Here is a 26,897-nt window from a genome sequence, read left to right on the forward strand (position 1 = left end):
AAACAGTCTCTCCAAGTTTTTTTTTTTTTTTTTTTTTTTTTTTTTTTTGGCCCGGCAGCCTCTTGCGATAGCCGGTTTCGAAGAATTGTGCCTTGTTGTGCTCCCACCGACCCCCCCTCTGCTCCGTGCCGCACTGGTTCCGTCTGGCTCGCCCTCAGCTGCTGCGTGTCCTGGGATGACCTGTTGATGTCGGTAGAATGGAGAATGGCAGAGGGGGAGCCGATTTCCCCCATCACCAAAATATTCAAATAAGCTAAAAAGAAGACAAAATTGGGGTCTCCGACAGCTGGGGCCTTAGCACGTCCCCAAGCCCCGTCCTCTCGGGAAGTAAGTGTTGCTTTTGTTTACGTTTTTAGCGCGGAAATGCCTCGACATTGTGCAGCCGGGATGAGAGCAGCCGGCGAGGTGGGATGGTGAGCCCAAAATATTTAACAGTGGCGTTAGCTTAGCCGTTAGCCTCCTCCCCATAGGCCTGCTGCGGATGGGAGAGGGCATGGAGCATTTAGAGTCTGTTAAAGGGGATTAATTACCACCGACTTGTCTGCTTAGAACCCAAACAACGTGGGCCGGGTTTTGCTGCCTCACGTCCCAATCAACCTTTTACAGACTGGATTCTGTATCACTTCTTCATCACAGTCTGACATCTTTGGCAGTTTTAACATCTTCACAGAGAGGCATGCATGAGCAGAGATTCAGAAAGGAGAAGCTTTGGGTATATGTGTGCTACTTTGATATGACTAATCACAAATCAGTCCTGTAGCTGTATATGTCTTGACATGAGAGGAGCAGCACAGGTATGCAGGCATGGACACATGCAAACCAGGAAATGCCTCCACAGAGGGAGTGAACTGGGTGCCAGGTGTACCTGTGACTTTCCATGAATCATCCATGTTGCTGTGTCAAAACTTGTGCTGTCTGCAGATGTAGAGGTAGATTAACTGCATTGTTGTATGTTGTCACATGATCTTTTTTTATTTGTACAGAATAGCTTATTTTTAATCATCTGGTGTTCTTTTCCTTGTTTTATTATTATTATTATTATTATTATTATTATTATTATTATTTATTCCTTGTGGGCACCAGATGAGTTTGCCTTTTGGTACTTGAGCTGTTATTCAATCCCCTCTCCTCCATACCCAAAGACAAAACATGTTGTACTGGTGTATTTGAATCACATATCACGGGAGCAGACTATGTGTTATTGTACAAGGTTACTTCAAACCGTCTATTCTCAAAGCAGGTACGAAATGTCCTCTGGTGGTACAAATTAATGTTGGTTGGTAGAAAAGTGACCAAAATTCTAAATGTATTCAATGGTGGGAAAATGATAAGCCCCTTAATGAGTTTCTTAAAATATTTTTTGGGCCAGTTTCCAACTTACTCATGGTTATTGTTGCTCCCTAATTTTGCTTCATATCCCTAAATAAATCACTGCACACATATGTACTTGAACCAGTTTAAGCCTTAAGTTTTATTTATGTATTTTTTAAGAATTCTACAGTCACAAAATTGCTCAAATCTCACATTTCAACATTTATCCAAATATTTTAACTTTTATATTAACTTTTCTGATCCCCGAAAATACAATTTAATTTGATCTCTTATCATTACGAGATATATCAAACACACTATTTCACATCCATGACATTACATTAGACTTAATTTTTGGTTTTGGTAACATATTTTCACATTATGGAGAGAAATGGATATAAAAATGCTTAAATCTCATGTATTATTTAAAACCAAAGTATATTTTCTTGCATAATTCTGCATTTTACCCTTTTCATTGATTGGCGTTCTGATGCCCATTTGAGCCAGTTGACTCTTAGAGAATATAATTTAGGACCTGTGATGAAGCAAATTAACTTTGAGAGGCCTCCTTCTCTTCTGGGACTTAGTGTTTAATGGAGTCATATATTCTAAAAACAGACTACAAATAGAATATAGAAATTACTTTAAACCGTCAGCTGTCAAAGCCCTTATTAGTAGGTACAAATTGACACATGGTCAGCACAAAATGTTGAGGCGGCACCATTTTCTACCTGGAATAAGCTTTACACCTGGCTTTGTTGTGTACGAAATGACCAAAGCTACGGAGGTTCAAAATAAAGTGACCACCACATTTTCATTATGTTGTCAAACTTTTAAAAAAGAGTTGAATGTCAAAACAAGTGATTTCATCAGGCAGAGCTTCAATGGTGACGGGTCATGTGTGTTGGTTAGAAATTAGGACTCCTATAATGTTTTTACAGACAAAGCTTTGGAGCTATTTATACCCATACCTATGAAACGTTGTGACCCAAAACACATACACAAAAGGCAACAAGATGTAAATGAGCATTGGTTATTGATTTTTGGCCCAGTTTTACATATCCATATATTTAAAAAATGACATGAGATGAAATGTTAATGCAGATCCACAGTACTTTTTTCCTAAACTACCTGGAGAGGACGCTCAAAAAACTGGATTAAATGGGAGTTTGTGACAAAAAAAACAAATATATGTCTGTGCAGTTCCATTTGTATGTGGGCCAAATATTCCTGAAGCTTACAGTGATAAGTCTTTGAGTATGTTGCAAGAATGTTTGACCTACTTTCTCCTCCAGGCTGTAGGAGTATAAAATTTAAGCCACAGTATGAGATTGACTTGTTCCTATTGCTGTTTTTTTATATATTTAATGGCATAAGGACCTAATATGATCCCTCTCATCTCCGCAGGCCCCACTATCCCTCCTTAGTGCATAAACACACACACACATACACATACACACACTCTCTATCACTGTCCGGGTAAACTGAGCAAACACACCCTGCTCTCAGCGTGGCGTTTAGTGTGACTTTACGTGCACGCATGTGTGTGCTTGGTGCAGCTCGCCAAACTGTAAACAAGCAGTATTGTCTAATGTCTGTGTGTGACTCAGTGTGCCTTTTGTGGGTTTGTTTGAGTTTGTGTGTGTGTGTGTTTGTGTGCATCTGTGTTTTAGTATGAGAGAGAGGGAGCTTGAGAGAGACAGAGACAAAGCAAGCATTTCTCTTTTACCCTGGATCTTGGCTGGATCCCAAATGAAGGGCTTTGGATATGATGGGGCTGCTCAGTCCAGCCCTCCTCGGTCGCAGTCGCACCAAAATTGGTTGTATACTTCTTACAGGGTGGGTATCAGTCAGTTTGTTCAATGGAAAAACAGAATTCATCCGATGCATATCTTTTTCTTCCTGTTTGCATGAGAGCAGCATGCAAACAACATTTTTAAGCGCTAAAGAATCTGTTTGATGAAAAGCTTTGTGTATGTCTTTTTATTACTTGAAAGTGCGGTGCAGGCATGCTCAGCCTTAAGCATGTGAAAATTTCTCGTCAGCTTTAACAACAACCAGTGCTATATGGGCAAATCAAAGAACCGATGCTGTTTGCTTTTTTAAGAACAGCCGATGTTATTTGGATAAGTTAATGACTCTTTTATGATCGTAACTTTGATAGAGAGCATGCAAAGTATATACCACACCTTCCAAACGTATTCACACGTCCTGAACCTTTCCACATTTAATCCTGGTACATCAACCTTCAGTCTTTCCAGTGATATGTTTTGTGTAGTCCAGTACAAACTAAGGAACACTTAGTTTTCAGCTCTTATTTATTGTTTTGCAAATGAAATGTCTGAAAAGTGTCAACCTTTTGCCCCACTCTCAAATCTCTAGCAGTGCCAATACATTTTATTCCAGTATTGTCCTCTTTGCATACTGTTCCTCTGTCCTTGTTGAGCAGGACGCTGCCACCACCACGTTTCATATCTGGGATCAGTTCTGCTTTACAGATCACGTTTTGCATGCGAACCCAGAAAGTTTTGGTTTTGTCCATCCAGAGGACGCTCTTCTACATTGTTGCTGTGTTCTCTTTATTGCTTGTAGCAAATTTTAAAAGGGGCTTTTATATCCTTGTTTAACAATAGGGTTTGTCCTTGCCACTCTTCCATAAATGTAATTGATGAGTTATGGCATGTAAGGACAAACAGATCCTTCTATCTGAGCTGTGGATCTCTGCCATTCCTCTCTAGATTTAACTCACTCCTCTTGGTTTCTTCTCTGATTTTTGGTTTCGTTGCCCATCCATTTACTAGTAGTCTTTGCTGGATTGTCCTTGTGGCGGGCTGATGTCTTTAATGTGTGGTACATGCTGGACAACTATACAGACCATGAAAGGACATCACAAACAGCCACGAACACACTTCCATACGTAAGAGCATTTTGGAGTAAGCGACTGCGTTGACCTCACAGTCATGTTTTTGGGCTGTTGGATGAAACTTGGCTACTCAGAGAGAATCCATCCTTGTACAGAAGGAACATCCAAACACTTTGGAACAAGAACCAAGGCTGAGATTTGAACCCAGGCCTTATTGTTGCAAGGCAACCACACTAGCAACTGTGTTACTGTGCAGTTTACCCCCACAGTCCTCATCATTTTAGATTGATAGGTTTGCAGTTCCGCAGTACTTTTTAAATTATCAGATGCACTGATTAAACAGATTTGTATTCTTACTTGTAAGAAAAAAAAAAGAATATTTTTGAAACTGTTCCCTGCCTTTTACACATACTTGGTGCATTACATAAAATCCCACTGAAATACATTGAGGTTTGTGGCAATAACTTGTCAATGTGAAAAGTTCCCAGAGTATGAATACTTCTGCAAGTCACTGTACTTGGCATGCCAAGATTGCTGGTACAGTAACTGTAAGTAATGCATACGTACAGAGCTGATCACATGACGGTAAACAGATATGTCTTCCCACTGTCCTCAAATATTTTCACATAGTCGGCCTTTGGTTCATTTTTATTTAACAGACCTTAATGCAGCCGTCCAAGAGAAGCTTCAAGCCAAGTGGGTGTGCAGTAGTTTCACTGTTGATTGAGGTGAACTGTAACATGCAATGTGGTTTCTGTTCAGACCACACACACTTTCACACACGGAATAAGAGAACATGACCCACTTATCTGAGAACGAGCAACTTTATAGCTTACACAAAACACAGGATGATAAAAAGGCTTTTACCCAGCCTAGCCCTGACAATAACAGTTATTGTACAGCTGAAGTTATTTACATGAGTACTGTGATTATAGGTTATGTTGAAGTTTAAACAAATCTGCGAAACTCTACTAGAGGTCTTCACTGGGGAAAAAAAAGAAGAAGTATTTTTTGTGTGTTTTAATGGCAAAGAATATACAGAACATTTTTCTGTTATCGGGGCCCCTGATGCAGACTTGTACAAAAGTCTTAAAGTAATATCAATGAACCTTTTCCGTGTTGATTTGGCTGTATGTTTGGATCACTTTTAGTTTTTTGTTTGGTAGAGTATGCCAGGTTTGGATGCCACATACTCATCTGTTTCAGCTTAGATCTACCTGGAGTGGTTGGTTTCATCTGTCCAATGTATTTCCGAGGAACTACTGTAGTTTGTATGCAGATAGTTTCTAATGGGTATTTTGGAGACTTTGGGATCCATTTGTCTAATGGTATGGTTTGTGGACTTTTTTTTTTACCATCTTCCTCGCTGTGTGTGGCGGCAGTATAAACTTGAGTTTTCATCCTTCTTTTTTTTTTATTTATTTATTTTTTTGCCACAGCCCCAGTTGTTGTAGACTTTTAGGTGTTTCTTGTAGCCATTTCTTTACATATGAAAGATTTTCTTTGCATAAGTGGCATGTTCTCTTGCCTTTCCCATTTTTAAGATTAGGTAAGAGAAATGGGGCAAATTCTTATGTGATAAGACTGTTCCTGTTTGGAGAAACAGGAAGTCATGGACTGCTACTGAAATGTTGTAGGAACTCTGGTTAGTTATAAAAAAAAATAAAGTAAGACCACTTAACTTTACTCAAAACATTTATTCTTTACCGGTAATGTTTTTGCCACTTGGTATGCAGTTATTACATGTTTAAAGTTTCTAATCTTTCACTTTCAGATTACCTGTCTATCTGAAGGCTTTATGTACATTTGTGCCTTTTTATACTTCTGGAGGATCAAGAGCTGTTCTTCTAAATATATTTTTTCAGTTGGAAATGATGTGATTTTTACAGATTTTGGGTGAGATTATGTTCTTTAGCTGTTTTATTTGCACTGATGAAATCCCACGAGACATTTTATAGTTTCTTGCGTCTCTCACATTCCTCACCTGTTTTCCTTTCTTTGAGCCTTTTGTCTTTTTTTTTTTTTGTCCTTGTTACATTGCTCCTCCTCCTCCTCCACACATTACCCTCTGAAATGCTTCTCACACCACACAGACATCACAAGAAGAGTTTTTGTCATCGCTGTGAGTGGCTCTTTCCAAGTTATCCCACTGTGTGGCCTCGATCCTGCTCGTAGCTGTGGATAAAGCTGCAGAAACCCATGAATCAAAGTGCTACCCGCTGAGCAGCTCTGCAGTTACCATGTGAATAATGTCATAGCCAGCCTAACAGCTCATTGGATTTATTGAGGTCTACTGTAGAGACAGCCTTGTCTCAAATTAAAGACTCGACCTAGTGGTAGCTTAACTTATTCGCTTCTTTCTCTTCTTCCTTTCCCAGAAAACCCTTTGGTGGTGTGCGTAGGCGCGCCATGGCCCAGACCCTCCAGATGGCGATCCCAAACTTTGGCAACAACATTTTAGAGTGTCTGAACGAGCAGCGACTGCAAGGCCTCTACTGTGATGTCTCTGTTGTGGTCAAGGGCCATGCCTTCAAGGTACTCATCACACTTTATTCTACTGTTGTATTATTTTTTTAGAGAAGGACTTGGTTGGGGATGAAGGACAACATTTGCAAAGTTGGAACTGTTGTGCCTCCTTGGTACCTTTTTGGTTTTTTTATACAGGATATGAAATAAATGACAATTTTTACTGCTGAATTCCAGTTTTACTTTGTAATACCCAAAGTTCTGCTAAGTGGCAGTTCTTGTGTGAATGATTTTTGGCTTATTCTATGCATGAACCAGCAGATAACAATACTAATGGTGTATAATATTGTGCTGTGTTGTGCTCCTTAACCTGTTAAGTTTAACACAACTTCTAATAAGGAATATGTGTTACATGAGCACTTCTTCCATGAGAGACAGACACAAGTTACAATGAGGTGACAGATAGTGGGGTGCAAGCTAAGGCTCTAAAGTGCTTGCGCATTCAATGACTTGCTAAAATCACAGCACCATATAGTGGCCTGGCATGACAACTGCAGCTGACTCGAGGTGTCTTGGCGGTTCTTTCTAAATGTGGACCTTTCTCCTGATCAATGTCCGAAAATAGCGACAGATTCCAGGCAACATCTCGTGTTAGCGTAGCCTTAGCCCATCTCGAATATGAAAAGTGAGGAAAAAAACAGAATTCTTAAGATTGGAGCCAGGATACTATAAAATAGGTAAGGAGACATCTGTGTTTATTTATGTAGGAGAGACGCCTTATCCCAGAACTCCAAAACAATCTACTTCTTACAGAAATATGATTTTTGTCTCCAATGGGGGGGGAGTGACTCCAAGTGAAGAGAGTGGAAAAACAACCTGTTTACCCTGAAAACTTCAGCATGCTTTTCAGTATCTACTCTGTAAGAAACAAGAAATCTATACTGTTTTTATAAAGGTCATTTACCAAACAAAAACCTTTAGAAACCAGAGTTTGTGAAAAAGACATATTTTGTTTTTTTTTTGTAAAGAAATGGCCGTTACATGATCTTTTAAAAAACTCCCCAAAAAGCCCTTTACCGAATCGTCTGGAAAACTCCCTTAACAACACTGTTCCGCATCTTTATAAATGAGCAGATTAACATACAGGAAGGGGAAAAACAACGGGAAAAGTAAATGGTTTCTTAGACGAAGAGGGAGATGCTAATTTTCCGTCATGTTTCAAATCTTATATGGACTTCCTTCCTTCTTGGAGACAGGTTACAAAAGTCTCCGCTGACCCTCGGATGACCTACGACTCCCCCACATTGATAGCCTCTCGCACTATAGATTCACTATTTTTGACTTCATCTTGTACCAGGGGGGAGTGAAGCACATAGACGGTGGGAATTACTGACCTCTGACCCATAAGTTTCCTTATTTCTTGAGAATATTGGGCCTCATCATTGACGCCTGGAAGCACTGTGAGGACCATGTTCTTTGATTTCTCCAGTTCTTTTAATACCATTCAGCCATTACTTCTGAAGGACAAGCTGGAGCTGTTGGGAGTGGACCATTAACTGTCCCAGTGGACACTGGACGCTGCCCACATTGCGTGAGGACACAGGGCTTTGTCACGGACAGGCAGTACGGGGGCCCCGCGGGGAACTGGGCTGGCACCGTTCCTCTTCACCCTCTACACTGCAGACTTCTCAATCATCTCTTCTCTGATGACCCTGCCATCGTCGGCCTCATCACAGATCAGGACGTCTCAGATTACAGACGGGGCTTTGTGGATCCTTGCCAGCTGAACCATCTCCAACACGGTGAAAACCAAGGAGCTGGTTGACCGCCGCAGGTGCAGATCCACCCCACCGAGGCCTCTGAGCATCCAGGGAACAGACAATGAGATAGTGGACTCTTATTATATCTGGGTGTTCACATGAACAATGAAGGGGACTGGAGTCTCAACATTTTTTGATCTTTGCAGGAAGCTGCTACCTGCTGAGGTAGATTTGATTTGTGTAATTTTGTTGCTTGAGTTTTTGTGACCAGGATATTTATTGTTCTGCTTGTCACTGCCCTTGTCCATACTCCAATTGTGAGCTTCAAGTGCTGCCATTGGATTCACTAGAATGTGTGCGCACTTTTGCACGCAGTACAATTTCTGGGTCATATAAATCCGATTAAATGAAATATTGGTATCAAATTTGATCCCGTGGTCCGTTTTTTTAACTTCACTTGACTCAGTTGAAAATGAAAAAAAAAAAAACAAAAAAAAAAACTATACGACTGATGGATGGACTCTAACAAACTCAGTAAATGTTTTTACATCCTTGCTGTCATTTGCACAATTTTTCAGATTCTGGTAAAATAGTCGGTGTTTTTTATGCACAAGTATGCATAGACGTGTTGTATATTTCTGGTATTATTTTACTCAGTTGCATATTTCTCTGGATTGGAGTATGCTATTATTATTTTTGGATTTTCATCCAATTTGCCCTGTACAGTCTCTTATTCTTACCTTCTGTTTTTACATTTTGACCTTAGTGTGAATTGACTTGCTTTTCACTTTGCTGCTGGGACACCTGAATTTCCCCGCTGAGTGACAATAAAGGTTATTTCTATTTCTTTTTCTTCTATTCTTACCTTAGGCTCATCGAGCTGTTCTGGCGGCCAGCAGCTCTTATTTCCGGGACCTTTTCAGCAGCAGCACCAATGCTCCGGTTGCCAACAGCAACGAGACGAGCCCCACTGTTGTTGAGCTCCCTCCAGCTGTGCAGCCCCAGTGCTTCCAGCAGATTCTGGCTTTCTGTTACACAGGCCGCCTCAGCATGACAGTGGGAGACCAATTTCTTCTCATGTATACTGCGGGCTTTCTTCAGATCCAGCAGATCATGGAAAAGGGCACCGAATTCTTCCTCAAGGTAAAGGTACAAAAAAAAAAAGAAAAAAAAAATGGGAAATAGATTTAATGTTTGTAAACATCAAGAAAAACGGATGTGTAGTGACGGCCAAAAAGTAAGCTAAGAAACGAATCTTAAATTTAGATGTATCGTGTTAAAAATAAAGCCCGCTTCGCTTCATTTTCTGTCAGAATCTACTTGTAAATATACAAGACTTAAGTATATTTTCAGTTTTATAAGTAACTGATCCTCAGCATGTGAGTCTTCCTGTTTTCTCTCATTTTTCATTTAATTATCTTGTTTTTGTTTCAAGCAGGAAATATTCAAAACTCCTCTTTACGAAGTAGTTCTTACTTCCCTTCAATCTAACTTAGCTGTCGGGCCATTTTATGACATGCAGTGGTCATTTTGTTTAAAGCAAGATTAAAAATAATAGAAAGATAGTCCCAGGAGCCCAAAATTATTCTTAAAAAGTCATTTAAAGGCTAATTTTTTTTAGGTTTCAGTTGCTACATTATATAACCCAAATTAAACCAGTCTTAATAAAGTTTTTTTTTTTCCTTTTTTTTCAGTTTGGCAAGAATAAGACCTAACAAAACTGTTTGTAAAATAATAGTTGACAAAAGGGGAGACTTTAAAATAATAATAGCATGATAATAATCAAATAATTACATAACCATGGTCATTTGAACAGGTGATACCAAAATGGAGATGCTGGCCCATAATGCATAGCTTTATCTGCCATGCACAGCGGAGGAGGGCTAATGGTTTGGGATCTGCCGCCACAGTGCCCGAGCAAAATCTATCCAATAAATTGCGAGTCAAATTTAAGGTGGATCAGTCCAACAGTAAAAGTTTGGTGAACAATGAGACGCATAACAGGACAATGCTTGAATACAATCGCAAAGATAAAATCGACAACATGATAATGAAAATGTAAGGAATCAAGCTATAACTTGTGATAAATACAAAAGTCGTAACCTCAGCAAAGGATATGACTTTGCAAAGGTTTTCCTCTGCAGTTTTAAGTTTAGCTTAAAACAGCTAAACAACATTGTTGAAGCTTTTCTGCTTTGGGGTCCTAACAAACATAGACCGCATATGTTGAGGAGGTAATTCATTATTTCTGTCTTACCAACATGGCTTTATTGAAAAAGCTGCATATGGCTACATGTGCTGACTTGAAGGAGCCACAACTTAGTTGTACTTTACCAAAACATCATAGTCATTAGGCAGCAAGCTTTATCAAATATGCCCATAGAGAGACACTATTTATATTGCAAACAGTAACATTACAATAATGATACATTTGCAATACATTGTGCGGCCCTGTTTTAAAGCGTAAAATGAAATGCCATCAGATCTTAATGGAGTCGCCCATTAATGAATGCCTACACATATCTGCACATTGAATTCAATTTGTAAAGATAATCAGCAAAAATTTCCATTTGTTAAAAGTGAGAAAATTGATATGGAGCGTCGCTGAAGTGGTTTCTCACAGTTGAATTCTCCAGCGAATTTAGGTTTTCCTTTGCTGTTTGACTTTTCTTAAACCAGCTGCGACACAATGACATGAAATGAGATAACATCAGACTCATGTAGCGCTTTTCAGGACACTCAGAGACGCTTTACATGAAATCAGTCATTTCCATTGACACACATTCACACTCAGACGATGGCAAGCTACTGTATTGTAGCCTCAGCTGCCCTGAGGCATTCTTATCAGCCCAAGCTGATAAGAATAGTTTGTTAGTGTTGGTTTATTTGTCCTGTACACATCTGAGCGAGTTTTGACTCAGTTTTAATAACTTGTTTTAGAATGGATAATTTTTTTTTGCTACTTTTCACTATGAGTATTTAAAGAAATTACCAAAGTTTTACATCTCGACGTATAAACACATAAAGAAAGTCACACAAGACTAAACTGAAAGTCCATATCTTCACTAAAGTGACCGTGTGTCCAAGCATAAAACTTATATATACATGTTTTTTCCAGGTGTCCTCCCCAAGTTGCGACTCCCAGGGTCTTCATGCCGAGGAAGCTCCAACCTCAGAGCCGCAGAGTCCCGTAACACAGACCAGTAATGGCGCACCACGTCCTGCCTCCAGCGTGACGCCGCTCCCTCTCGTTTCACGACTTAAGACAGAGCAGCCATCCAACCAGACGGAAGCCGCCACTCCTTATTCTGTGGTTTGCACTCCTGTTGCCAAGCGGCTGTGGGAGGGTGGCAGCACCCGCGACGGAAGCGGGTTGGGCTCGGGTGGCGGCAGCGGCGGGGGAGGAGGAGGAGCCAGAAAGACGGCCCGTTATTCCCAGGAGGCGGTGCGGGGCAGTGCCATCCAGACCTCCGTAGCCCTCGGACTGGCCATGAGCATGAACGCCACCACAACCGGCCTGGCAGGCATGGCGCCCAGTGGTGGGATCGGTGGAAATGCCGGCACCAACGGGAATTCTGCCGCGGGGCTTGGAATGTCAGAGGGTGCCAGCCCCGGCACACTGAGTACCTACGCTAGTGACTCACCCATCAGCTACCATGACGATGAGGAGGAAGAAGAGGGTACGGACGAAAGTGCCGAGGAGCAGTACAGGCAGATCTGCAACATGTATACCATGTACAGTATGCTCAACATGGGAGCAGCAGGTAGTAGAACTACAGCAAACATTTAATACACATGAACGTGCTTCAAAGTACGCAACCCTTTATTTTTATATTCGACTCTAATTCTATAGCGCTACATCACAATCAGAAAATACGACGAGTGTGTGAACTTAATGTGTGTTTTACTGTTTCTCCAGCAGCCGGGGAGCGAGTCGAGGCCCTTCCCGACCACATAGAGACCCGAGGTCGGATGCGGGGCCGAGACCTTACTTGTCTTCCTCCAGAACTTATTGCACAGATAGGAAACCGCTGCCATCCCAAACTGTACGAGGAAGGAGACCCTGCTGAGAAACTAGAGTTAGTCTCAGGTATGTGAGTGCGTCCGATTATTGTTGAGCACAGTGATGAAGTCCTGGAAGGAAAATCTGTGTGGATAATTCAGCTAACACATAGGTTTATTGACTAGGTGTTTGTGTTTTAATTACCAAACTAAAAGAGTCGATGTGCCACCAAGCACGATATAAAGTCGAGACAAATGCTGCATTTGTATGGTGGATTGTTTACCCACAAATCAATCGATTATAGAGGATCATTGGAAGATATTCTACTTTGCACATGTTACAGCATCACCCAGTGTGCAAAGATCTGCTGACCTGTAGTCCAAATAAGATTTTTTTTTTATTTTTTAAACTTGGCTTGTTGTGAATAAAAATAAAATGGTCTAATATTGTTTAATTATTCAGCTTTCAGAGATTAGAGAACTGAATACAATGCACCCCAGACCTCTCTTCATTTATTTTATTTTACTTATTCATTTAGCTTTTTGGTCATTTGAGCAGTTTTAGTAATTCACAATTCTGTTTACGTTGTTTCACTGCTGTCAGATACATTTCAATGAGTTGTTATAAGGTTGCCTTTTAAGGTGAGTTCGTAACATATCCAACATTATTTTTATTAGATTTAATGAGTGAGCAGTATTTATTATTCATTCTGGTGTGTGTGTGTTTTTTTAAACATTAACTTATGTTAATATATTAGTATATTTCAGCAGATAACACTGGTGTTATATTGCACCAAAGGCCCTGCTTCCTGGTTCAACCCCTGGCTGTTTCTCTGAAGTTTCTTCAGTTATCTCCCACATTCCACAGAGTTTGCATGTTAGGTTACATGCTGCTGGTTAAATGAATCAGTGCTCCATTGTTAGTGTATTTTTTGTTGTGTTTTTGACATTATCAAATTGAATTTTCTCTCTTTCTCTGTGGAGCTTTAGAAAAACACAACACACTTTTTTGTTTTTTTTTTGCTTTGCTTGTATTTTATGTTGTTTTTCTTTCTTTTTTTTGCTTTGTATATGAAATAATTCTATACCTTCGTTGCTCTAATCCCCACCCAGATGTTATCTTGAACTTGCAAGTAGAGATAGCGTGTTCACATTTAGAGGAAGCTCTTCTCATGATAACAGGGGGATTGGCACTCGACTATAAGACCGTGTTGCACATATGTTTGTGTTAAGGACATCCTGTGTGATAATCTCCACATTAGATGTGGGTGTGGCTGCCAAGTTTTACTTCATAGTGTCCTGTGCGTGCGTGTGCGTGTGTTAGTATAAACAATGCAGCCTGCAGAATACAAACTTGCTCTGCTGCGAAGCAGATAAGATGCAAAGAAAACAGCAAAATAGAGGCAAAATGGGTGCAAACACAGCCCGGCCTTTTGAGAACAACAGCAGCCGCAACAATCTGATATAAATCACAGTTGTCTCTAGGTCAACAGTTTCTCCGTGTCTGTCTGAACATAACCAGATAAACATGTCTCTATAAATAATCGGTGTTGAGGACATGTCTTCATTTGTTTGTGGTCGGGGGTTCAACCTTCTGGCATGTGCTTTTGTTTGCAGGAACTTCTGTGTATATTTCGAGAGCCCAGCTAATGAACTGTCATGTGAGCGCAGGGACGAGACACAAGGTGCTGCTGAGGAGGCTGCTGGCTGCCTTCTTTGACAGGTTCGTTTCCTCTGCGAGGGTCTATTTCTGTAAAGTATTTATGTAAAGACGGACGAGGCACTGGCTTAATATGGAAATTATTGTTTCCTTTTGAGCGCAGTTTAGAGAAATAGGACAGCTATTTTAAGCGTCCCTCCGTTCTGTTCACCTCGTTTTTTGTTTTGATGCATCAGGAATACTCTGGCCAACAGCTGCGGGACAGGGATCCGCTCGTCCACCAACGACCCGAGCCGCAAGCCCCTGGACAACAGAGTTCTCCATGCGGTCAAATGTGAGCAACAGCATTTTGCCTGTCTGCCTGTGCAAATAGTTAAAGCATTTGCTTGTTGTTTAAATTAAGAATAATAAATGTAAAGAACAGCAACACATTTTGACACAAGCCTTCATTTCTTATTAGTTCACAGGAGCCAGGTTTTTAAAATCTTTTCTAGTAGTCTTGATTAGGGGTTTTATATAGTTTTTACTAGGAACAAATTGTCTTTATGACAGGTTGGTAGAAGAAATCCAAAATAAAATCAACATTTTGCACAGTTATGTGACGTCAAAGCACTGTTTTGTTTTGTTTTTTTATTGGGTACCTGATCTTATTTGAACAATAAACCTTGCCCAGAAGTGCAAACGGGCAAAGAGTGACGACTTGTGCACATTGCTGAACATGCAGGTTTCACCCTGTAAAAGGTTTCATACTTACAAATGAATGAAAAAGAAAAAAAAAAAATTATACATGAGAGTATATATAATTTGACGTACAGCCATGCCAATTTATTTGTACCTTACATTTATCATTTAGTACTAGATCTGTGTGACCACAAATCTAAATGTTGAATTTTAGTAAAACTCTGGAGCCACAGTTCTCCACATTTACAGCTCCCAAAGTCTTTTTGGGACACAAATCGGCCAAGTTTGCACATCTACAGATGCATCTCTGGCCATTCTTCTTTGAAACTGGGTCAAACTGGATCCTCCACCACAGATTTGCAGTACAGGTCTGGGTTTTGACCGGTCCTAACACATGAAAATACTTTAAACATAAAAACTGTAATAGCGCGCTGGCCCTATGTTTACTTATTTACAAGTATATTTAAACAAATCAAAATATTGTGAAACTGATAAAAATTTATATTTTGTTGATCCCAACAGGTTTTCTGCCAGGATTGCCTTGATTTTTAGCTCCATCTATCTTCTCATCAGTGGACCACGTGTTCACGGTTCAGTTTTGGTCTCATCTGACCAGACCACTTTCTTTCAAATGCCGAAGTCATTACTGCCTCCTTCACTCTTTTTATGTGTGTTCATACCCACTCTGATTGGGAGAGCCGGGGTGTTTCTCATCCTCATGCTCCATGCGCCTGGTGAAGATCAGCACAAAGGTCTTTGATATGTCATTTCCTCTGCAGGACTCACTGCTGCTCGTTTATCAAGCCTTTTATGCAGAGTGGTGCAAGCCTTTGATAAATCTCATCTTTATTTTGCACCCTGCACTTTCGACTCATTTTTTTAAACTTGGAAATGCATACAAACTGTGCTGTTGTGCTTTCCAGGTTTAGCCACATATGGTGCAACAGTTTTTGTTCAAAAGAACAGATAAACGGTGTGTGCCAAAAAACATCTGTGTTGGATAATCCGGTCGTAAGTTACTCACTAACTCCATTTATTGAAGTATTTCTTAAAGCGAGGTCTTGAATTATTAAACCTAGTAGTAGTGCAAAATTAAGAGTTACTTCCATTGGTTTCTTTTTGTTTTTCTTCAAATGTATTTAAATCAGAAATAGTCAATGGAAAATAAACTACAGTCCGTTCAGGAACTTCTGAAATCTTATAGGAAAGGTTCGATAGGCATGGAATTATGGCTCCAATATGAGATTTTGGTTAATAACCCTGATTCATTTGTGTCTGTGGTATTTAAACAATCTAGAAAGACTGCCTGAGAGGAAAATTAAAATAAAGAAAATAATGGAAATGAAAGAAATCATTAAATAATATAATTATCTTCTGCTGAATTTACTTGTTGATGACCAACGTTGTGTGCAATTTTCTTTTCTGTGGCTAACAACTTATTTTCAAGCAGTTACAAAGCATGGTTGCACCAGTAACTTGACCGGTTGTTGCTAGGTAACCAAGAGTGAGAGAGTGAGTTGCTAGGTAACCAAAGAGTGATTTTGACCCTTTGCACGTGATGTCACACTACTCAGATCTCCACCCGCTCTGCCATGACAGACATCAAAAACCGTAGGCATGAATATGATCCCACCACTACAATTTAGTTGAGCTTTCCTCTGTTTTATTTTGGTCATTATGGTTTCACTTAGTGTTGGGGTGTGTGTGTGACAGGCGAGTGTATCGGACATTTATAGAAATACGCAACAAATCGTATCGGTTCACGCAACATTTAACAGCCAAATACGATTCCATATTTTGTGGGATGAGTGGCAATCCCATGCCCTCATGCTAACATTAGCCTTGTATCTAAAATACAAGGCATTTTACATAATTTCATTTTTACTAGCGATATTTATCATACTGAATGGATTAAGTCTCTGTAAATTAACATGCTGGTGACATCACACGTTACCGACAGCATTTATGCTAACCTTAGCATTTTGTATCATTTTAACTTGTACACTAATTATAGCATACTGAATGATGTTAGCATACTGAATGACACCTGTGATGTGTGATAACACATCACAGGTGACAGCACAGTGACACCTGTGATGTCACCAGCATGTTTACTTACATTGACCTAATCTAGTCAGTATGGTAAATATTGCTAATAAATATGAAACTGTCAGTGACATCACAGGTGTTACTGATGTCACTGACATCAGTGACATCACTGACAGTTTCATATTGTCTGTGGTAAATATTGCTAATAAATATTTACCACAGACATCAGTAGTGACATCAGGTGCTGTCAATGACATCAGTAGCACCTGTGATGTCACCAGCATGTTTACTTGCATTGACCTAATCCAGTCAGTATGGGAAATATTGCTAGTAAATATGAAATTATGTAAAATGCTTATTTTAGGTACAAGGCTAATGTTAGCATGATGGCTATCATTAGCATATTGAGTCACTAGCAGGTTGATACTACTAGTGACTCAATATGCTAATGATAGCCATCATGCTAGTATTAACCTTATATCTAAAATAAGCATTTAACATAATGTCATATTTACTAGCAATATTTATCATACTGAATGGATTAAGTCAATGTAAATTAACATGTTGGTGACATCACAGGAGCTACTGATGTCACTTAAGCTAAGTTTATCATGTTGAATAATTTTAATTTATACACTAATGTTAGCACACTGAATTGTGTTAGTTCACTAATTTTGTGCTTGTCAACATTCTAGCGATAACCTTCTATATGCTAATGATAGCCATAATGCTAATGTTAGCATGGGTAAAAGCCCGGCCACCAGGCGCTCGCCAACGTGCCCCATCTCCAGGCCTGGCTGTAGAGTGGGGCCCCGGTGACCCACGTCCCAGCAAGGGAACACTAAGTCCATTGTTATAACTCATCATAAGGGATCTTTGGGCTGCGCTTAGTCTGGTTCCTCACCTAGTATCTGTCTGCCTGGGGTGCCCCTACCAGGGGCATAGAACCCCAGACAGCATAGCTCCTGGGATCACTTGGACACTTAAACCCCTCCACCACGATAAGGTGGCAGCCCATGGAGAGGACCTAACTACTAAAGAAACAATTTTAAAACTATCTACTAAAGAAACCATTTTAAAACCGACTAACTACTAAACAAGCAAATTTAAAACCAACTAACTACTAAACAAGCAAGTTTAAAATGACCCAAGTACTAAAACTATTTTAAAAAGACCTACAGTGGATATAAAAAGTCTACACACCAAATATCAGTGTGGTACATTTGATGTGGGAATATTTGCTCACTCTTCTTTGCAAAACTGCTCCAAATCTGATAGATTGCGTGGGCATCTCCTGTGCACAGCCCTCTTCAGATCACCCCACAGGTGTTTGATGGGATTCAGGTCTGGACTCTGGCTGGGCCATTCCACAGCCTTAATCTTATTCCGGTGAAGCCATTCTTTTGTTGATTTAGATGTGTCTTTTAGGTCGTTGTCCTGCTGAAAGATGAAGTTCCTCTTCATCTTCAGCTTAATATTTATTTTATTCAGTTTGTTTCACTGTAAAAATGCTCAGAGGACGCTGCACGGTCGGCTGCAGAAACGGATAAGGTTGAAAACCAAATTTGTAATTTTATTGCGTAACCTTTAACGAGGAACAAAGGACAGCAGCAGCTGTCAATCATAACGACAGGCAGCCCTCGGTGTAACCGCTGATTTGCAGTGAACAGTTTTTATCGAGAAAGAAGACTAACGTTCATATACTTTATAAGTAAGTATGATTAGAAAAGTATTGGTTTATGGAAAAAGTATGCGTCTAACCATTGGTAGCCACAGAGATAATGCCGCACCGTCATGTAGCATGTATGGAAAAAACTGGTTAGCATCTCGTCCTTTGCACGTTTTGTTGGAGCTAATTCATTTTGTTTCTGTGCTCCACCAGGACGGACCCGACCAGAACCCCTGGGTGTAAATTACCTTGAGAAATAATGCGTTTTGGTTATATATAAAAGCAGGCTTTAATGTAGAAAAATTATCAAATGTTAAGCCATACATGTCATATAAATGGATCAGATACAGAGTTACATTTACCGTCCAGCCACACTTAGCTCACCTTATGGACGAAACCAAGTGAGGCAAGGATTGTAGCGCGAATTTAGCTTTTTATTCTTCTCTGCAATCTGTTCCCTCCCTGAAGGGTAGTCTAATCAGTTTCAGTCTGTTTATGTATGACTGGCGACAGACACACATAAACATGGTCATGTAAGCTGCAGCGTGTGCTTGTAAGCAGTTAAATCGCTATGCATCCTAGCTATTATATATGGCAGGCTGGCTGTCACTTTAACCTTTTTTTTCTCCTCCCCATTTAGTCCCCACTTTGTTGCAAATAGAAATAAAAATAATAAAATAAGATCACAAAGCATATAGTAGAAATAAAACAAATAAAATTAAAAGCAACAAAAAATGGGCAGCGGGCGGAGTTAGTTTTGTGTGATTTTTCAGGCTTGAAGGAGGACATCTAGTCTCTGAGTCCCGAGTGTTATAAAATGTGCTGGCTCCAAATGTGGACGTCTCGGAGAACAGTTGTTATTCGCCCACTCCCCTCCTTTGCTCCAGGAAGGAGAAGACAGTTTCCTTAGGTCAGGTCCCTGTCGGCTTGTCTGCCCAAGGCGAGATGGTCTCCCTCAGGATGATACAGATGTCGTTTGGTCTCAGTCCCTTTCCCCTCCATGCTCCAATCAATGGAGAGGGAGTACAGGTGTCTTTCTGTCAGGTGTTCCACAGCTGGTTAGAACCCTGTTTTACCGCCAAAGGATGAGAGTTTGCTTCCTTCTCCATCCGGCTCTGTTTCATCTTGCTTCCAATTTCCAGAGAGCGGCATCATGCTCTATAGTTCTCTCCTCCTCTTTTGAGTATTTCAATCCGGTTGTCCTGTTGCCCCTCCATGGGTGGCTCTGCGCTTCATGCTGCCCTGTCACTGATTAGTGCAGGTGGGTGGATAGTTGGAAGCTCCTCTGGGAAAGAGGTTCTGGCTGCCCCTGGTCCAGATCCCCTGGCACCTCAGGTTTCTCCTCCGAATGGTCCTTGCGCTGTGCGGAGTGGACCCAGGTGCCCCTTCCTTCGACCTTTACAGTGGTGTGGGTCCCCAGTAGGACCTGATTTGATCAGTGTTACCGATAGTAACACAGGTGTTACGCCAGATTTATCAATATCTTGCTTTAGATTTTTTTTTTATCCGATTACTCAATTAATCGTAAGAATAATCGATAGATTACTCGATTACTAAAATATTCTTTTACAACAGCCCTACCTTATTGCCATATTCCAGCAAAGCACGTCTTCTTACCACCTTTAAGACCATCCTTAATGGCAAAACCAATAGTTGTCATGTAAATCCATTCTACCAACTTAACTTTGGATCTCTACTGCTCTTCCAGAGTTATCAGATTCTCTAATTAAGGCTTCCCTGTTAGATGGATGGCCATATTGTGCTAGGTTTTCACTTTTGCCATACTTTTACTATTTCTGGATGTTCCTTGGTCTTAATGACACTCATTCTCCATTAATATCTTGAGGACATTTGTCTTTATTCTACAATTGTGACACCAATGTGACTTTTGAAGGAATTGCTGGTAAATAAAGAAGTGTGCTACCATCTATCACAAAGTCCAATAAATTAAATGAACATTTGTGATGAAATGTGAGGGCACCGTGCATTTTGTAGCCACGATCTACTAAACTCCATCGAACAGTGAAGTCTTGAGTTGTTCTGAGAAGACGCAGAAATGTTCCATCTCATTTTACTAGTGAGTGTGACTCAAAGGATTTGTCTGTGGGATTTCCCATTTTCAGCGTCACCCCAAATCTTTTAACTATGTGGTTTAATGTGATAAGTTCAGTATTTTTTGGAGATTTATCTTTAGGAAGGGTTTTTCTTTCTTCTTCCATGGCTGTCAGTTAACAGATGGCTAAGTGAGTGTCTGATATCTGGATCAATACATAGATAAAATAGGTCAACAAGTCTTAACAAAGCTCTATGTAGTCATTTTTTAAAAGTTGTGTCAGCTGCAGAAGTGAGTCATTTCAGTGTGAGTTCCAGTTATCCTCAATGACCTACAGCACCTGAAAAGACTGACTTCTAGTTTTAGTCACTGTAGTTTAACACGTATAGATTCACTGCACAAACATTCTGCGCTAAAATTGAGTTGTTTTCAAGAACATATGATGGGAGCAGAAACGTGGTCTCAGATTAAACAGATCTGAAGTCTGTGTAGCTGCAGAACTATTTCAAGATAGTATCACAAAGGAAATTGAAGAAACTACGTACTCTGTGCGAAATATTTATTTTTTATCAGTATGTTTTTCAGTGAGGGCGGGACTTGAATATTTTACTTAAAGAATTCCCAAGCATTTAACTGACAGTTTTCAATCTGACTGTTTTCTTTCATCTCTTAAGGTTTGTGGGGAAAAAGCAGCTATGCAGGCTGTCCCACCTACTTGCACCTTTGCACGCTGGCGATGCACCAAAACCGCAGGGGTGGAAAAACGAATCTGTCACATCTGTAGAAAAGTCAAGTGTCTGCCTAAGTGGGAGGGTGAAATTTTGCTTGAGATTATAATAGTGACAGGTTGATAAATGAGCTTAAAGTCAGACCCTGTAAAGTTAGAAAACTAGGGAGTTGTCTTTAAAAAATAAAAAATAAATTTTATTTGAGTACATTTAGTCATTTGGAAAAGCAATCCCGTATTAACAGATATAGGTTTCACATAAAATCAAGGGCACCCCAAAGTATTTTCACTTGTGCGTCCCTTTGTGCAACACTTTTATCAGGTTAAAGCGTGACAGGTGTTTCTCCAGCGAGCCTAACTGCGCCTTGTCTGTCTCAGTTTATTGCCAGAATTTCGCCACGAGTTTCAAAGAGAGCGAGATGAACGCCATCGCAGCGGACATGTGCACCAACGCCCGCCGCGTGGTGCGAAAGAGCTGGATCCCCAAGCTGAAGCTGCTGATGGCCGAGAGCGACGCCTACTCCTCCTTCCTCCCCGACGGAGTCAAGACGGAGGACGAAGCCCTGGGGGCGGACCAGGCCTTCGAGCCCGCCTCCCTGGAGGCCGGCGGCGGCGCCGGCATGGAGTCGGGCGGCTCCTCAGGTGAATCTCTGCCAGGCGTGGGCGGGGACGGAGGACCGTTGTTCTAAAACGCTCAGCCACCCCCCCCGGAAAGGTTTAAGTCCGGTGACGCACGTACCAGTATTCCCCCCCACATCCCAGTTGTGCTTGCCTCCTCCTCACTCTTTGGCCCCTCCCTGATCTCTCTTTACATCTCTGCTGTCTGTACAACAGTGCTTGGGGGCGACAGCCGTCACTCCGTTATAACCAGGACGTAAAAACTCACAACTTATTTTTTTTTTGCTTTATGACTGTAAAACAGAGTTAGTGGAGTAAAAGGAGAATGCGTGAGGGTTTGTCCTCTGCCTCCCCTCGTCTCCTACGGTGTGTAAGTGCAGCCACGGTTGCATTTAAGATACATTCCCCGAGGTGCCAGGCAGGGGGCGCTGCCTGTGCAGCCAGAGGAAGAAAGGAGAGATGTTTTGGCAAGCTGGGAGCAGAGGTGACAAAAAGAAAAATATGAATGTAAGAAGTGTCGCTGGCTTTCTTTTTTTTCGTCTATGCAAGCCTGACAACTTGTGTTCCAGCCTTGGAAATAGAACTAAATTTAATTGTATTAAAACACAATAACACTACTTATTCCTCCGTACATCTTCCTCTCAACCCACCTCACCTCAGAGTGTTTCACTGTGCCGCATATTGTAGAGATATTCTCATCTTTTTTTGTAAACGTGCTCGCATGTTTGTGTCTGTGAACTGAAAATAAAAAATTGGGGGTGGGAGGAGGGGGAGCTTTTTACTGAGACGATTGTAAAGAGGACTGAGAGGAAACAGGTAAACAAAGATGGTTCTATTTTCAGAAGAAAAACTATATTTATACAGGCGCCCATGCCTAAATCGGCATGAGCGGCGAGAGCGAGAGGGATTGTTTTAAAATCTCCACGTACGTAAGCTTCTGTCGAAAGAGTTACTGTCAAATGAGAGGAAAAGTGCTATTTTTGCAGGAGTATGACAAAGGAGTCTTATGATAGGAATTTGTGTCATTTATTTTTAGCTTTATTTTCAAATGAAAGAGATGGAATGAGCAGTTGAACTGCTAAAATTTGACACATTTCGTCTTCTGTTCACCAGCCTGAAAGGAAATAATTTAGATCTCTTTAGTTGGATTCCACTGTCCGTTAAAACCCTTCGTTAGGTGGTGGATCTGCAGCTTTGACAAACCGCTTGCTTCACAATCCTGAAGATCACTTGCAGAAACTCAAAGGTTATATTGATCTCAAAAAAACAAAACAAACAAAAAAAAGAAAAAAACAACCTGTTAGCTTTGTCTTTGTACAGAAATTACAAAAAAAAAGAGTCAGTAGTAGTTATCAGACAAAAGAATGTGCCTTTTAACTGAAAGCAGTAAGAAAAAAAAAAGCGAGCTATTGCTTGAAGTAAACCGATTTTAATGGTACTATCTGTGTGTGCCACGTAGTTCTTTGGTGTGGATTATGCAGATGTGTGTCAGTATCTTATCCGTCGCACCTCTGCAATGTAGGAACTCGGAAAGGCTTTTTTTTTTTTTTTGGAGTTTGAGATGACTTTGCACCTTCCATGAGAGACGGAGAGAGAAATGTGGGTGGTTTCTGCACCTTAATGAAAAGAACCAGTGGTTCGTGTGTCTTTTTTGAGAAACGTGTAGCAATCAAACCCCCTGTAGGTGGAGTATGTCTTTTGATTTATCCCTCCCTTTGCCTGCCTGTGTTTCTTGTAGATGACCAAGGAGACTGTTGAGTTAAATCCCAAGTGTTCTTCCTGTTTTGTTTTTTCTTGCACCTGATTTGTCTGATTAGAAAAAAATGTCGACAACCAATGTTCTTTTTTTTTACTTTTATTTTTTGTTCCCCCCCCCCTCCCCCAAATCTGAAAGTTTGTTTGACTGAAGCCTTTTTGAATGCATGTCAGTACAGGGGCCTCACTTTTCCTGTTGCAGGTGAACTGACTTAGAATGTGCCGTTGACCTTTTTATATTACTTTGCAGGTGATTACGGGGGGAATCCGTGTTTCTTTTCAAAATGCAGTTGAATCTGAAGTGCTTTTTTGTCTTGCAGATTACATTGCTGGGAGCGTCACAGATGCATAATAACTCAACCTCTTTTTGTCATTGTTCTCAAAATGTAAGACTTGACTTAGCTCAACTGGGGTCAGTGTAGAGAATTTTCTTTTTTTTTTTTTTTTTTTTTTAAATGCAGTATTGTATAAGGGTGACAACTTCAAAAACCTCACTTTTTTTGCTTTCGACTGTAAGTGCCATGTGGGCACGCCTTCCCCCTCCCTTACCCTGTGTACCTCTCCACCATCGTTGAAGACCGTTGTGAGCTTCCTGTCCTTCACGCTTCAAGCTGGTGTCTCGTTTCGCTTCCACCGGCCTAATCATGCGTTTCTGAGAGGCAAAGAAGAGGTTCAAGCCGTGCGGCCAGAATTAGAAGTCGTTTGTTTATTTTCGTCAAGTGCAGCACAAAGAAGCCTTTGCAGCGAGCTTGTTGCAGACAGGTTCACGCCGCATAGTGACCCACTGAGCCATTTGTGATCTTTTCTGATTCGTAGTAGATTGACTAATCGCCGGTGAGTCACCCGTGTTGGTACGACACTCCGGCCCAACCCAAGTACACAAAAATCTCCACATCCTATCAGGTCTCTAGATTAGATGACTGATAAACGCCGGTTTAGGCTCAAGTGTAAAGAAGTATGATGTGTCAGCTTTCAAAGGTCCCTTGCTCACAATGTTTTATCTCATTTACTGAGAACTGAAAGCTTTTTTCTTTTCTTCCTTTCTTTGTTTTTGCTTGTTGAACATTAAGAGCAAGCTGTAATTGGCGTAGTTTTTATTTCTCACGTCCCTGAACATGTAGATCTACACACTTGAATGAATAAGGTGTGGCACAGCATGAGGAGTCTTTTTGTCTCTAAGCAGTACATATATAAATACGATTCTATACATGTATAGATACATACTGTATATTATATATAGACACACACATAAGGATCAGATTGTTTGTTGTGCACTCGCAGCATGAGGTATATATTTACCCAGAAACTAGGCGCATCCTCGCCGCCCCTGCTCTCTGCCCTCTGTAACCCTGTAGCACCAGTGGACCTCCTGTACTTCTCATCCTCCTTCTTTCTGTGTTCAAAGTGCCAATAACTTTGTGAAAGCCCTGTAACTGTGACCCAACGTTATCAAAGATAATTGCACATTAACAACTGTAAAATAAATGCAAATTATAGAAATGGAACTCAAAAAGAAACTTGTCATGAATTAAAAAAAACAAACAAACATCCTAATAAAAGATTTGTAACGATTTGTTTTTCTTTTTCTTTTGCTTCTGAATCTTTACCTCATGCTCATTTCAATGCACAAACACGAAGATGCAGCTTTTTTAGCACACTTCACTGCTCTCTCTCATGGAAGCTGTCATGTGTGACCAGATTTCCATACTATGTAAAAAATGTCCAACACAGCTGTTGCTCCCTTCATTTGGTCTGGAGTTTGGTTTTTCCGCTCGATAAACTTTGGCTTTGCATAACCGGATGGGAATAAAAAGCCTCGTCAGGTGATAAATATGTTATGTTTTCATGCTGAAATAAATTCACTGCTGCATAGAGTCACTAGGATTTCAAATGTCACATTTTTATATTGTTTTAATTCGGTTGAGTTTTTATTATTACTGTGTGTCTTCACAGATCTTGCAAAGCATTGCTAATTTTTGTCTTTTGTTGTCGTTTGGTAAAGATGCAGAGTAACCCGTAAAGTAAATTTATCAGTCTCATTTGTAGCATGATCTGGAATGGAAAATTAAAAAAATAAAATGAACGGTAACCTTTCATTTTAATGTATTTCTTCGGAGTTTGAAACATCTGCTAGGAAATAACAGAAGTTTCCTGTAAAACAGATCCTACTCATGGACTTTGATTTATTTATATTCTTCATGTGGGAAATATTTTTGATCTAAGGTAGATTATGAGACTGAACTTTAGCTACTTTCTTTTATATTAAACTATACTTTTCATTTCATTCAGTGATCAAGTTCCCAGAGTTTGGAGGAAGAGTGGAAAAGCACAGAATCCAAGATGTGTAACATCCAAAAGTTTCCACAATTCATCATGACTTAGCTAAATTTGCTGCGTTGCTTTTATCGAGTCCAAAGTCAGCATAGTCGTCTTTTAGCAGTCTTCCTTCACCTGACAATCTATATGCAGCTGCTAATTTATTTTCCAGCAGCACTTGGCACCTACCAACACTACTAGAAATGCCAATACATGGTGTAATAAGCATGTCACCATTCTTTATTGGTTGGCACACTAGCCAATTGAAGCCCCACAGACAGGTTATGGAGTATTGCTAAGAAAAAGAGGCGAGACATCAGAAGCAACCTGGGTTTCCTTAACACGGCAACACAGCCATAGCAAGATGGACGATAAACCACGCCACACTGGGTCAGTAATCTGTGCAAAAGACGTCCAAGAGGAACGTTCACTAGGCTGACATGTCTGTATTACCTGGAGGTCTTCTGTAATATTCAAATTTTCTGAATGTCGGATTTTCATTAGCTGCAATCCATAATCATCAAAATGAACAGAAGTAAACGTTTGAAATATGTCACCTGGTGGGCAATGAATGAGTATGTGAGTTTCACTATGTGAATTAATTGACTCAACAGATCTACTCGTATAGGAAACTGACTGACATTAGGGAGGGAGATGAAGTTACCACTGTTGGTCACCGATTGCTAGTTTTTTAATAAGTTCACGAGTCTCAGGATTTCAGACTGTATTTATTCTGGCTTCTAGTCAGTTCAGGTCTTACTGGTATGCTACTGGGTAGAAAGGTCTATGACTGCTACTACCACTGCAACTAGAATTATATAATTGTGGAGGTTCGTAAGCATTAATATGAAGAATATGTTTTCATAAAATAGCATGAAGATAGTTTGTGCAATACATGTAATTGGCCTTAAAATTGTGTCTGAACAATGTAGAGAGGAAATGGATATTTTGAAAAGAAGCAAAGGAA

At 40.4% G+C, this 26,897-nt stretch overlaps 1 protein-coding gene and 1 long non-coding RNA gene across 8 annotated transcripts in view; one reads left to right on the forward strand and one right to left on the reverse strand.

Moving 5' to 3' along the window:
- Positions 1 to 25,185, forward strand: part of nacc1a (nucleus accumbens associated 1, BEN and BTB (POZ) domain containing a) — a 32,105-nt gene extending 6,920 nt beyond the window's left edge. For 2 of the 7 annotated variants that reach the window (XM_015037757.1, XM_015037760.1), the window contains exons 2-8: positions 6,553 to 6,709; positions 9,271 to 9,543; positions 11,519 to 12,164; positions 12,320 to 12,490; positions 14,020 to 14,125; positions 14,299 to 14,396; positions 21,620 to 25,185. In XM_015037757.1, the coding sequence (XP_014893243.1) occupies positions 6,584 to 6,709; positions 9,271 to 9,543; positions 11,519 to 12,164; positions 12,320 to 12,490; positions 14,020 to 14,125; positions 14,299 to 14,396; positions 21,620 to 21,930 (1,731 nt within the window). In that variant the 5' untranslated portion in view covers positions 6,553 to 6,583 and the 3' untranslated portion in view covers positions 21,931 to 25,185. The other 5 variants (XM_015037758.1, XM_015037759.1, XM_015037761.1 and 2 more) reach the window with 5 other exon arrangements.
- LOC106950738 (uncharacterized) lies at positions 15,749 to 19,091 on the reverse strand. Its single transcript, XR_001425674.1, has 2 exons — positions 17,093 to 19,091; positions 15,749 to 16,868 (listed from the first exon to the last, which is right to left on the reverse strand). It is a non-coding gene; the product is annotated as an uncharacterized LOC106950738 (long non-coding RNA).
- Positions 25,186 to 26,897: the final 1,712 nt, after the last annotated feature.

Source organism: Poecilia latipinna, unplaced genomic scaffold (genome assembly GCF_001443285.1).
Source record: "Poecilia latipinna isolate Pla-1442-1.1 unplaced genomic scaffold, P_latipinna-1.0 Scaffold419, whole genome shotgun sequence".
NCBI lineage: Eukaryota > Metazoa > Chordata > Actinopteri > Cyprinodontiformes > Poeciliidae > Poecilia > Poecilia latipinna.